The 14085-nt window shown below is 37.6% G+C and overlaps 1 protein-coding gene and 1 long non-coding RNA gene across 6 annotated transcripts in view; one reads left to right on the plus strand and one right to left on the minus strand.

The window, feature by feature from the left end:
* The window catches only part of LOC121096519, a 30482-nt gene extending 16838 nt beyond the window's left edge, over positions 1-13644 (plus strand). For 2 of the 5 annotated variants that reach the window (XR_005830548.1, XR_005830550.1), the window contains exons 6-9: positions 3407-4378; positions 4950-5055; positions 5168-5332; positions 11329-11547. This is a non-coding gene — a long non-coding RNA (uncharacterized LOC121096519). Of the gene's footprint in view, positions 1-3406; positions 4379-4928; positions 5056-5167; positions 5333-11328; positions 11548-12762; positions 12935-13080 lie in introns of those variants that run through there. The other 3 variants (XR_005830551.1, XR_005830552.1, XR_005830549.1) reach the window with 3 other exon arrangements.
* COL4A4 (collagen type IV alpha 4 chain) overlaps positions 1-14085 on the minus strand; it is an 80048-nt gene that overhangs the window by 40923 nt on the left and 25040 nt on the right. The window contains exons 9-19 of the mRNA XM_040612513.1: positions 13898-13933; positions 13079-13141; positions 12570-12605; positions 12373-12414; positions 11311-11391; positions 10001-10054; positions 8690-8749; positions 8024-8068; positions 6922-6975; positions 2165-2234; positions 582-686 (exon numbers count right to left, since the gene is read on the minus strand). Of these exons, the coding sequence (XP_040468447.1) occupies positions 582-686; positions 2165-2234; positions 6922-6975; positions 8024-8068; positions 8690-8749; positions 10001-10054; positions 11311-11391; positions 12373-12414; positions 12570-12605; positions 13079-13141; positions 13898-13933 (646 nt within the window). The remainder of the gene's footprint in view (positions 1-581; positions 687-2164; positions 2235-6921; positions 6976-8023; positions 8069-8689; positions 8750-10000; positions 10055-11310; positions 11392-12372; positions 12415-12569; positions 12606-13078; positions 13142-13897; positions 13934-14085) is intronic.

Consider the following 14085-nt stretch of genomic DNA (forward strand, 5'->3'; position numbering starts at 1 on the left):
AAATAATGGTATATGGCCCATACAGCTTCATTGTAAGGATTACTATGGGGTATCATGGGGGAAATTACAGAATTCAGAACCATCCTAAAGAAGAGCTTCTATATAACAAAGACTTAAATCTAAATCTTTTTTTAGGATGCCCAGGAAAAGAGGTTCCTGCTTTAGGCCTTCAAATGCTTCTTTTCCTCTTTCCCATTATCTATTTTCCAGACATCCCAGTTATTCTCGTTCCTTATACAGAGCAAAGTCATCCTCATCACCTTCCTTTATATCTTTTCAAGATGGAAAATACATTTTTTGAGCACAGCACTTCAGATACAGACATACCGTGAATTTACAGCGTGTGGTAGCATTCTGCTTTGTCTTCTGTTCCTTTTCTAGTAATTTCTAATGTTCTGTTTGGATAATTTTGGTTCTTTTTTGTCCACTAAGTGCTGAGCTAATACTTTTACTGAACTCTCTGTAGAGCTCAAATCCTTACTGTTGGTGACTTGCATCAACCAAGAACAAGGAACAGTTTTCTTTTAGCTACTTTCTCTCCTACTGATATATAATTCACATTTTATCTCCTATTCTCTTACTTGTTCCATCTTCTCCTGGTCTTCCTAGCTGGCCCGCAGGACCTATGGGCCCAACTGCTCCCATATCACCAGCAGGACCTGGAAATCCAGGATCTCCTTGTGGACCTACACAGAATTATAAAAACATGTGAACTGAACATCTTATGCAATTGACAGTTTAAAACTAAATTAAACTGTAACCAAAATTATAATTAGGGAACTACACAGAAGTAAAATAAAGTAACTTCTTTTGTCTTTATGAAACATTTTAAAGTATGTGTAACAATTTAATTTTAAGGTGTGAGGATTTGGTTACTTTTCTATGGATTCCTGCCCTCGTCAACACTCTGTAATAGTGTCTTTGTGCTACATTTCAGAATGCCCAGATAAGTTTGCCCGAAATAAATACATACAGCATTTAAAATAAATGTGCATGTCGCGTTATGCACATTTGGCAGTGCACACAGGGAGCTTATTTCAGGATCATCCTAGTTGAACTTATCCAAATTTTAAAAATGTATTTTCAAAATTGCTATAATGAATAAATTTAAAAATTGAAATTACATAGTAATAAAGAAAAAAGCCCAAAACTGAATAAGATATAAAGGCCTTCATTAATTGGAAAAACAAGATACTGGTAGTATTTGTGTTCTCGAACAATTCTGCTAAAGGCCTCTTTCTCTGAAGAATGTATCCACTCACACACCATGCACATGACTAACTTTAAATGTTACTTGCGATATTAAGCATGGGGTTAAGTTTTCCACTGTATGGTCTGGAAACACACAGAAGCCAATGGAAAACAAATTTAATTGATTTTTGGATGAGGCCCCTATCTAATGTGGAGGTTCTGCTGAACTGGGGTTGTACTGTAACTTCTGTGTTCACAATTGGCATTTGCTACATTAAAAATACAATTCATGGTAAGTTCTCTGTTAAAATCTTCTTACAATAGGTTCCTCAAGTGTGAGATGCTGAAGCAAATCCCTTTCAGGCAGCAGGCTTGGGTATTCCCCACTGCCTCCTGCTATGAAGTAAGAACTTCCACACACCTTTTCACCAATTCGATGATAAAGATGGGGATAAAGGGAGCTCAGACATGGAAACCCAGCCTGAGGTTTAGGTAGGTAGATCATAAGATTGACAGGTATTCTGTTGAGAGTACTAGTTCCAGGATTTCACCCCTGCTATGCAATAGAAAGCTTAATTATAGCCTAAAATCTATGTGTTGTGGCAGTTCTGAAAACAGAAATTCAAAATCACAATGGGAAGGCCAGTTTCCTTATTTGCCATCTGTTATCTAACATGGGCTTATTTTTCATAGCTTTTTATTAAATATACTTTGGTCCAATAACTAGGGATAGTCCTGCAGATCTAGCTGTGACTATAGGCATAAAGATCTTTCAAGCAAACATTTAATCTGAAACTTGTAGGTTTATGATAGTTCCAGTAAGATCAGTGAGACACAAACACACACATAATGTGGCCGCTAAGAAGATAACGTTTTAGGATCCTGTCCCCTGAATCCCTAGTGATCCCTTTCAAACACCTTAAAAAACAGGTCCTACACACTTTATACAGAAGAAATTAAAACTAGCGATAACCTTTTATAGGAAACAGCGGAATTCCAACAGCTCCAGGTGGACCTGGGGGCCCTTCTTCTCCTGGATCCCCCTGTAAGAGTCCAACAATAAATTTTACTGATAGATACAAATATGCAGTGTGGTTGCATGTAACTAAAAATTTCAACAATGGTCAGGTATGTAAGAATGTGACACATGTCACCCGGGAAACTCAATTTTGACACTTTATAACATTTAAAACCAGGTAAAAAGATTTAAAATAATAATTATCTTTCAGGATACCAGTGACTAAACAGTAATATACCTATCGTACATACCTATTTGACTCTTCAGAACTTGTGACTGCTGTACTTGATCTCATTTATTTAGTGTAAAGGGGAATCAATTACAGTAAATCACTACCCATTTAACTGAGACATTTTAAAAACCAAGCTGTAATTATTTGCCTTAAAATTCTATGCCAGAATTTGGAAATTACTTCTATGACGACAGATAAGCATTAAGGAAAGAGGTTTCACAGTCTGACACACAGTATCAATGCTAAGAGGTACTCAAAGCTCTTACAAGAAGTGCAAAACATCTGCATCTGGGAAACATAAAAGTGCCTACTAATGGCAAGGAAAATCACTTCTGCTTGGAGGATTTCTAAATTAGCTTGGATTTTGATATTTAGAATTGCAAGTGAAGTGGACTTTAGGGAAGTCTTTTATGTGGCAAATTGTATTAGACTTCTTGCTTTGTAGATTAGGAATCAACCCTTCTCTCTGCAGCAAACGGAGAAAACAAGAATGTGAATGTGGGAACTGCGTAGTAAGGTTGCATTCCTGGGACTGGAGCTCAGGGCATTTCAGGACACAGATAAGGAGAACTGGGACTGCAAAACTGGACACCTGTTCTTACACAAGTGAAAACAAGGAGTCCATGTCTTTTTCTGGTTGTTTGTTGTTTTTTTTTCTTTTTTTAATTGCTATCTCTACAATATTTAAATAGCTCTGGAGTGGTCACTGACTGCTGTCCTCTGGACCTTTGACCTTTTTGCTGGCCTTTTTCCTTTGACTGTATCTTGCAGAATGAAATAACATCCTTGTGTCATCTTTGGCTATTTTAAACAGGAATGTAAATTTGTCTTCCTTAATGACGTAGAAGAGTCTTCCGTGTGGCAGGAGAGAAAAAATAAACCTAGAGTTTTTCCTCCTCTGATAAACTTATAAAGTATTTTGAGATTTAATATTAATTTAATGATTATAAAACTATCTATCAAAGATTTGTACAGTAGATGGATATGGCCAAGTTTTAGTGGACTTCCATCATGATTTTAAAGTGACACAACCAGAACATAAGAAAACTGAAGAGTTGATGAGACAAGGTAAAAAATTTAATTTCTTGATATCTCCTTAAGTGACAAATTCCAGTGTCAGTCTCTGACAATCTCTCTTTAGGCTGTTAGGTGTTATGACCCTCTCTGGATGGCAGCTTCATATTTGCTGTGTTTTCACTGTTGGTACACTCCTCCATAGTGGCATATGTGTTTGGATTATTTTATTGACTGGTAATGTTTTCTTTTCCCATAGAAAATTCAGGAGACTCGACTTGCCAACAGTTTATTTAAAAAAATAAAAACGCCAAACGTCTCAAACAGAAGCATATCTCTACTGTATTTTGTGACCTGGAGTCTTCTTAAAATGAAAGCTTATAATCACTTATCAATTTTACTGATATCCCTATTAAGCATTAAACTGTATTTGTTCTGTAAGTTTTTATAGCTCTATATGACAGTTGCCAAGAACACTTTGCACTGCCTGTAAAGAGCATTCATTATTTTAATGAGACTCATTCCACTAGTAGCAGAGACAAATGGTCTTAAAGCAATTTCGACAGGACTCATATCCTCCTTTGTATTTTGTCTGAAGAAGGCATTTGATGTTTTTTTCATATTTATCACAGAATGTTTGAGGTTAGAAGGGACCTCTGGACATCATCTTGTTCAAACCCCCTGCTCAAGCAGGACTACCTAGAGCTGGTTGCCCCGGACCGTGTCCAGACAACTTCAGAATATCTGCAAGGACAGAGACCACTGCTGAGCAGAGGGGAAGGACCACCCCGCTCAGCCTGCTGGCGATACCTTTCCTGATGCAGCCCAGGATATCATTAGCTGCCTTTGCAGCAAGGGCATGTTGCTGTCTCATGTTCAAGATCCACAGAGCATTGCCAAGGTCCAGAATTAGGGATCAAAAGGTACGCCAACAATTCCTTGGGAGTTCATTTTTTGCTTTAAAGTTAACATTTTTTTATAGATGAAATCTACTTTGAATGCAACTGGGGTTTTTCTGAGTCTCTTTCTCTTAAATCTTAATGCATCTTAGATTCTCTCTGAATGCATTTATTTCAGAGTATCTAGGTGAGGACAGTCTATTCTCAGGAGGGTTTTTAATCATATCCTTGTTCCTCCAGTTTATGTGAATTTTAGAAGATCATAAGCAACACCTGGTGAGGCCAGATGAACAGTTGATGCAGTCTAGATAGATCTGCACCTTTCAGGAATAATCAGATCTATCCAATTATTTCCCAAGCAAAACTACAGCATCTGGGCAATCATTCTAAATTATGTGTGTTTGTATGATTTAACCAGATTTTTTTTTTAATTGTGTCTACACTAGATTTATTTTCTTTTGCTCCATGCACTAGCAGTTGTAATTTCATCTTTCCAAATCATTACTTGCAGGCATTCAAATTTCTCCCTAGCATAGTCTACTACAATTCATTATTTTCTGCTTACTATTTGTAGTGTTAAATTATGGTTTCATAGGCTGTGGGATAATCGAAGGAGACTGAAGAATGCACTGTTCTTTCTATTCAGTGTCTTGTCTCAAGTTTGCTAATGATGCCCCCAACTAAAACAATATGCACATTAGGTGAGTAGTTTTTGACAACAAAACACTTAAGGTTGGATTCTACTTTTAGAGAGTAATAGACTGTAATGATTTTTCTGTTTAAATAAGACATGCAATGTTTCTGTCTGATTAGTATCTGAATGATCCCGCATTGTTGTGAAGCTGATAATGGGCAAATGGGAGAAAACACAGAGCATCCATGGGCAATTTCTTCCCCCTGCAAGTATGACTACATAAAAGAAATCTTGGCTGAAGAAGCTGGTTTAGCACTCTCCTGGCAGTCCCAGCTTTGAAACAAGTAAGGCTGTGTCTAAACCAGATGTTTTTATTGTACTTTTTAGTTACTCCATGTTTTTATCATTTCTCATTTGTCAACCTGCTTCTTGAAAACCTGTTTGATGCTTTTTATTTGTATGCTTTCAGCCGTGTCTTTAGTAGTATACTACTTATGGCAAGTTTGGACCAGCCACAGTTTACTTCCTTTTGTCATCACGGGTTATGCAGAGTGTGTTTCAATCTTAATCTTCAATTTGTAAGAGAGCTGATTCTTGGTCAAATCTCTTGAGTTTCATTCCTCTGATTCCACAGGTGCAACTAATCATGCTTTAAGAAAAGTTACTGATTTATACACATTTTCCGAAAAAGATTATTGCAGAGGAAAACAAACATTTCTTGACTTGTATTTCAGAATATTTAACAGTCGCAATTTCTGCAATATTGTTTTTGTCCTCTGTACTGTGGAAATAACTTTGCTGACGAGCTTTTCAACCTTTCTGTCTCTACTGATGATCCTGCCACCCACCTTCTTTGTTGCAGTATTTCACTTCTCCTCTTGCTCATACACTGCTGATCCTATCCCAGCGACTCCCTAGACCTTCCCCCTGGCTAGACTCGCTGCTGCTTAGCTCCTTCCGAAGTAGCAACAAGAACTGGTTTTTTTCTTCTGAATGCGCTTTAGCATTATAGATTCCACAGAAAATATAACAGTTCCCTTCATTCTGAAGTTTTTGTTGTCAGAATTACAATATGATCATCAGTTCTGCAGCCTGCAGAAAAGAATCCCATGATCTTATATCCTGAAATGTCACTAGACTGGCACCTGGATCTTCTGAAATTGTATTAAGCATCTCTTCCATGCTTTTCAGATGAATATTCTCCTCTTTTACTGCTTAGCTCCCTGGATATGACACCTACACTTCTAATCTCTAACAGAAAGCAGGATGTATTGTAAAATTAAAAAATGGCTAGTGCCATCTAAATGAGCAAAAGTAGGAAATGTTTAAACAAAGCTGGTGTGAATGAGTCCAGCTTCCACTTTAGTAAGCATCTTGGAAAAGCTACTTACGTGAACGGCCTGGAAACATGCAAAGAGATTTTAGGAAATCATGCAAACAAGCCCATCTGAATCAAATTTTGGTACCTCATTTTGTGCCAATTATCATACCTGTTAATAAACCAAAGTTTATAGGATAATACTTTTACCTAAACGGCGGGTTCCTTTACCAAGTGGACCTCTCTAGGTAATGCAGCTCAAACATTAATAACTTGCAGAATACTAGAATTCATGGATTAGATATCTATATTGGTATAGTTAAAGCTAACTATTGGCATTTGGGATTAACAAATTCTTTTGGTATGCAAAATGGAATTCCCACTCTCATATGCACCAAGCAGGAATATTTACTTACATCATTATTTACTACCATGGTGTTGAGTAACTATGACTATCATGAAAACAGTAAATCTTAGAAGTAATTGTGAGCCTCTAAAAGGAAATGGTCTGATAATTAAGTACATTTAGGAGGAAGCATTAGCATTTATGTAGGGGAGTGTGTATGTACATGTGCATGCATGTGTGCATGCATGTGTGTTTGGGGGTTTTTTTACCTGTATGCCTGGATAGCCAGGTTGTCCAGGAAAACCATCAAATCCTGTTTCCCCCTGGAAAGGATCACATAAATATAATTTTATTAATCTGCTAAAACATTAAAATAATGAATTGAACAAAACCCAGTAAGGCAGTTACACAATATTCTCATGTTATAATAGCATCTGCAATTTGTTTCAGAAAATTCAAGAGGGGTAAGTTTCGTAGAATCTCTTCTGTTAGAAAAAAAACATAACATGTATTGCCAGGTTATTTAGACAGTCGTCAGCGGATTCAGTGTAACTGGGGCACAGAACTAGCTGGAATACATACCAGCAGACTCTAACAGGATCTCTGCTTAATACAGCTGAAATTGGTTTGCTGGCTGCTGAATGACCCTCTTAAACTATTATTGCATGGAAAGCAGCTGCATATCAGCTCCTCCTCCCCTTTTATGAGCTACTAATGTACTCATCCATCCAGTGTTCAAACTCTTTAGGTAGGCAGTGATAAAAAAACAAAGTAAAAAGTAATTTCACAGATAAAAGTCATCTGGAACATTACTCTAGATGCAAATATCTGTACATTAATACAATTTATGAATAGCATGGATTATTACCTTAACTAGATTTGAAAATGAGCTGGGGTGAGGAGATAGGAAAAAGGGCAAGATATAGATCTGTCTATCTACATCTGTTGTTCTTTATGCCAGTAAGAAGTTATAAATTCATTACTAACATTTAGCAGACTTAACAGCAAACCTGGAATTTCTTGAACCAGACAGATGAAAAAAACCCGTGTGTAACAAAATTACACAAACAATGTCACCATGGCAAACAAAGTTAACATGCTGTGTAACTTTTCTAACATGCTCTGTACATGTCCCACTGGCTTTTCCTCCTGCTTGCAACTTCAGATCCCATTAGCCAATTTTAGCCAAATTTCAGTGTGGCAGAAATTCAATTACAAAGAGTTCATGTAACTTCTGTGACAACAGGTAGCAGGAGAAAAAGGAAGGCATGCAATGTGGACTATCAAGTATGTAGAAATACCAAATCTGCACAAATTCACAGAATATCAGATCTCACTGTTCAGGGAGCTGCTTATAATTTGTCTTCTTACCTTCATCCCAGGAAAACCTGCAGGTCCATAAGAACCAGGATTACCCTGATGAAAGCAAGTAGAATGTGAGCTAAAACAGTAAAAGCTTACTCAGAATTACACTTATTCAGAATTGTGAACAGTTATTATTCTTTAGATAATTATTACTTAGGATATTTCTGAAAAACTTTGCAAAGTTTTTGCAAATACTTCATGAGAGATGGACATAAATTTGTATAGACTGAAGTAACCAAGGCAGGTCTTCAGTAATTTTTTACCATTTTGCACCAAGCGTGGTAGTAGACATGTAGTGCTCCATGTGAGCATCGATATACAAATCAAACACAAGCTGCTGTAAAAAATTGCCATTGGCACGTATGGAATACATTAAAATTACTGTGTTAGTACTGTGCTACTCCAGAGTTCTGTGCAGCTCTAAATATTTAGAGGATAACTCTACAGATTTACTTTCTTTACAAGGACAGAAAGTCTGTATCAGTTTATGTTTAAGACTGAGACAGGGGGAGTCCCAGGGCAGGACTCCTAAACATTCTATGCAGAAAGTATGACAGATTAGTTTAAAAAATCCTAAAAAATTTTCTTGGAAATGCAAACTTAAACCACCAAATATATTATGAACCTAATTATAGTGAATTTACAAAGTAATTTATTCTGCAACTTCCTTACCCGCAATCCAGGGAATCCAGGAATGCCTTTTTCACCCTTTTCTCCTCTCCCAGGTATGCCCTAGAGCAGTCAAAATACTTTGTTTAAACAAGATTCTCGGTGAAGTCTGCCATATGTTTTATTTTTTTCTGCATGCTTATTAAGTTATGTATATATTAGGTTAACAGATCTTGTTTCATTTGCTAGGCTCAGTCACTTCATACAGCACCACTAGCAGTGCTTATGTAGCTTTAGTTATTCAAGGAACCTGCTATGGTCTGTTCTTCAAGCTTAAAGTGCTCTCAGTAGTTTAAGTTTTTTTCTTTTTTCTTTTTTTTTTTTTTTAAAGCTCTAGGCGTCTTTTGGGCTGCATCAGTCAATTTCTCAGTTCCTGCTTATAACTAGCAAGTGTACTTACTATTATCTACATGGCCAGCTAGTACTGGAGCACACATATAAACCCCATATTTTTGAAGTAAAACTGATATAAAAAGATCAGCCTCCTTTTTTGTCTCCTTTTCCAGTGCTAAGTTAACAGTGGTCCTTCTATAATGGAAAATTAATTTCTGAAAAAGCGCTAGACTTAGAACTCAGAAATGTAATGTTCAGGTTTCTTGTTTCTTCTCTTCTGGCTACAACACTAAAATTTTTAACATAAATGAGACTCATTCTTTTGTCCCCAGTTATTGTCTGTTTTTCTGAGATCTGGGAATTTCCTGCCTGTGTATTTTCCTCCTCCAAATCTATCAGCAATAAGGACTCCAGAATCTTTTTGGTGGCTGCTTCTGCTCAGCATCCAGGAACTCCTTACTGGCACACACCAATGTTTAAATTAATCATGCTGATAGAAGAAAAGAAAATGTAGGATAGCAAAGAGCACCTCCTTCTCCAAACAGGTGGCTCTGCCTTCTCTACTCTTGAGGATAGACATAACGTGAAGTTAAAGTCTTTCCCTAACATTTTTAGGGAAACATACATTGTGCCCCATTAAGAACACATACAGATCTTCTCTATTTCTCTTCTTGAAAAAAAATAATCTGTGCTTCTATTTTCTTAAGCCCCAGTCTGTTACATATTAGTAGCCTAACTGGAAACAACATGGAGCTTATGCTACCAGGCAACTTTCAATAGGTATGTAGAAAACTGACTCAGAAAGGTTTTCCAAAGGTTTTTAAATACTTCTGCTTTCACACTTGTTTAGGTGGTGATTAAATTTCACAGCACAAATGCTGTTATTTCTTCCATCACCTTGTGCTTTAAAAAAATAACTTAATAACCACAGAAGGACTTTGTCAGCACCATAAAAAAAAAAAAAAAAATCACATTACTTACTTTGGGTCCACGTGGCCCTCTGTAACCTGTTACTCCAGGCAGTCCTTTTTGGCCCTATGTATACAAGGAAAGTTTTTGTGCATATTAATATGCAGGACATGCTTATGTGCTGTTTAACTTTTTTGAAGTCTTGTTGTGAATTACTACTGTTAAATGGTATTTTCTTAAGTACTGGGCCTTGGCGTACTAGGCAGAAGAAAAACAAGAAAAGCAATTATGTACTGATTTTTATTTCTGCTAACATTGTCAAACCAGCAATAATAACTGTGAAGTGAGATAGATGTATCTTTTCATTTGCACGGATCTGCTAATCAGGGCTTTGTTCCTACAAACATGCATGACAGTAGTTCTTTTATGTTTGCTGCTTTATTTAGTTTGATGCAAGTATCCACATGCATAAATCTACACTTTTGTGCATAGCTCCAGTCTGAATGGGATGCATGGCTGGCTACATGGCTACATGATCATGTCATGTCATGCACAGCAGCATATGCCACATGTCACAGTAACACAGGGAGTTATAAAAGTTCTTCAGTCCTTTCCCTCTTCCTCATACACATCTACCTAGCAACCATTTGGTTAATCAAAGTCTATGATCCAATATGTGAAATCTGTCAGTTCCCTGCACTGAGGAGGCTGCAGGGGCTGGCAATACAAAATTCACCTTTTAATTTGTGTATTCAAACAAATCAGACTTGAGGACACAGAGACTCCAATATATGGATCCATAATGCAATTTTTCTAACTCCTGTTCTTTTTAAACAAATATTCTAAATTTTTAAGGTTCACAACTGTAGGTACAGTAGGTATGATATTGAAGTACCGTAAATAACAGGCATTACAAATGGACAACAAAATTACACTTAATTTTCATATTAAAAGAGCACCCTAGAAGGATTAGGGTTGATAGTTCAAAACATTACACTGGAGAAATCTCAAAAATACTAATTGCCAAAGATCTGAAAAATAAGTGTTAGTGAAGAGCCACAAAAAAGATTCAATAGCAGAGTAGCCAACTTTACCTGAGATGCCTAAAATATGATTTGCTAATGACAAAAAGTGAAGAAAACCAAAGCAAGGGCAGTATCTCCTTTTTGCATCAGGACAGTCGTCCCTCAGGAATATGAGCTAAAATACACATGGGCTCTCCACTCCTGAAAGCCTGTAGGAAGTGTGCTGAACAACAGTATTTCTGCTGAAGCTGCTAGTTTACTACAGAAAGATTTGTCCTATGCCATCCTGGCAAAAATTACATCACAGAATTGTACTTGTCAAGTTGAGCACAGTTACATATGAAGACAAATCAGCACCTTTTGTCCTTTGAACAGCTGAGCTCCAGGAGGTCCAACTAAAAGTGGTGATCCAGGTGGCCCAGGAAGTCCAACGTCACCCTGTGGAAGTCAAAGGAACAGCAGAGACACATTTTGTTCCATGTGGCATTTCAGTAAGACTCAGCATGTTTTCCTGTCATACTACAGCACATTTCTGTACTCACTGAACATGGACATGTATTAATACCTGCTGATAAATAAAGGTTTATATTGAGATCTGTAAGCCTCTTTACTGTCTTCCCAGATGAGCAAGGTTGATGCTTTTAATCCCTTTCTATTCTCCTCAGTCATTAAAAGTAATGTTATGGCTAACGAAATAACTGAGAACTCTGAACTCATGGCTCCTGCTCAGAGTCTGCTGTGGAGATAGTTACAGGATTATCAAATCTCTTGTGTGTACATACAGTCTCATGTTCTGAACTGAAGCCTTTGAGCACAAACTTTTGTGAATGTGAAGATTAAATTATTGATTTGCTATGGAACATTGTGCATGTTAGAAACTTGCATGAATTCTAAGTGACTAGACAAATTCATAGAAGAAAAATCAAATATTCCACATGGGTTCTGTAAGTCCTGCATATGCTAATAGGTGGAGACTGACAGAGGAACTATTCCTGTGTGCTTGTCCTTTTCTTACACCCTTTCCTTTGCATCTGGTGCTGGGCATAGCACGAGATTCAGTGACTGATCTGGTACAGCCACTTACTGGAGGGTACTGTTGTGATTATCTAGGCAGTGTCTGTACAGAAGGTAATTGCTATGTAAATGCTAACTAACATATTGATTGTTGCTTTTCAAAACCTCCAGTATATGCTTGATTCCTATATGCAGCTCACTGAAGAAATCTCTTCTGCCCAGAATTAATTGATTCGATAACATCCATTACTTCCCTTTCCATTATAACATGATTAGTAGTATGACATGGCCACAAATGAATGGGTTCTGAGGAACCCAACAAGACTCTATTAGATTTCTAATTCTACAGCAATAATATATTCAATAATATTTGGGAGGGGGTTAATAATTTTTTTTTTTTCTTACCGGCTCTCCCTTTTGTCCATCCACGCCAATACCTGGATTGCCCTAATTGACAAAAAATGTAGTTTGAAGATAATCAGGCAATGCTGACATTGAAATTTAATCAAGTAACTCCTTTGAAAAACAAATAACAACAAGGGACATTTCAGCTATTTGTATAAATTATCATTTCACTAACTTGAGGAAATGTCATTGCCTACCTGTTCACCTGGCAAACCAGGGTAACCTGGAATACCCTTTAAAAGAGAATGAAGACAAGTTAATATGTCTGATTTAGAGACAGCTTTGCTTTGAAAATTACCTCCTATTGCCAGTAGCACCTCGAGGCAGAATTTCCTCTTGGGATGTACCTATTCCAAAGTGTAATTTACTTCACCTTGTCACTGCTTTCAGGGGGGCTGAACTCTGGCTTCCTACTTCCCTCTCTCCCACAAGGTGGCCTTGGGGAAAGGGAATAAGGAAGAGAGCCCTAGCACATTCCTCTCGTGACCACAGACTGCCAGGATGGGACATGTTCATGCAGGCATGGGAAGGAACAACATACACGCCAACTCAAAGTCATAAGGTAAGGCAAAAATCTCTCTTTTTATCATCTGCCTCAAAAATTATTTTTTGGTTTTGTTTTATATTAAGGGAAATTCTAAAATTGGTAGACCAGAATTTATGCATATCCTGAAAACACAAGGCTGTATAACTGTGGTGATCTTACAGGCAAGCCTGGATGGCCTGGGTATCCAGACGGGCCCGTTGTACCTCTTGACCCTCGAGGTCCCTGGAAAAGATGGCAAAAGGTCTGTTTGTGAAAATACCAAGAGCTTAGTCTTTTCTCCACAAAACTAGTCACTCCAAAATGCCTGCATCACTTGGACTCAGTCTACTGGCTACTGCATTCCACCCATGGCCTGAAGCTTACACCATGCCTGAAACCTCACTTTGCTAGAGCAGCTCAGCAACAGTTTCTGGGTAATGCTGTACAGATACTAGGCAATGCAGAGTTACACGTTACTAATGGATTGAAAGAATACTTTGTCAGTAATTTTGCTACAGTGTGGGGACTTGATATAGTTCAGTGGTGGATACTTTTTTGAAGGGCCTAAGAAGAGGAACGCAAAGCCATTAAATGTGAGTCAGCAACACAAACTCTTTCTTCTCGCATGTTTTTATGGCCAAAATATGGCAGTGTGCTGCATGTTCTTGGGCGATCCACCAGATACTGTTGAAGATGTCACATCTGTACACATCTTGAATTTCACGGAGAAAATATTCTGCAAACTGTGAGTACCAGGGCAACAACTGCTCTATACGCAGCTAATGCAGATGGGTATGGTCTGTTTCTGCTCCTTTTCAGCCAGCATGAGCTGATCATGGGGGCAGACTATAGGAACTCGATGTTTGTTAGACTTTATTCTGGAATTTTGCTATTTAAGGCAGGCACGGAGAAACCCCAATACTTCTTTACTGTACTAAAAAGGAAAATTTGAAAGACCTTCAAGATAAAAAGAATGTATAGAACCTAATGACTACTTACAGGCATGCCTGGGGGTCCAGGATCGCCTCTGTCTCCCTGTAATGACAATGATTTCTCAAATGAATCATTACAAGCTTTGTTGCGGGTGTTTTCCAACTTCATAGCTATCAAGATCACAAGCTATCTGTTCCAGTTGTGATTTTGTTTTTAATAATTTTTTTGCACCAAACTTTATTAAACAGCAAGGA

The sequence above is a fragment of the Falco naumanni genome, chromosome 13, assembly GCF_017639655.2.
Source record: "Falco naumanni isolate bFalNau1 chromosome 13, bFalNau1.pat, whole genome shotgun sequence".
Lineage (NCBI taxonomy): Eukaryota > Metazoa > Chordata > Aves > Falconiformes > Falconidae > Falco > Falco naumanni.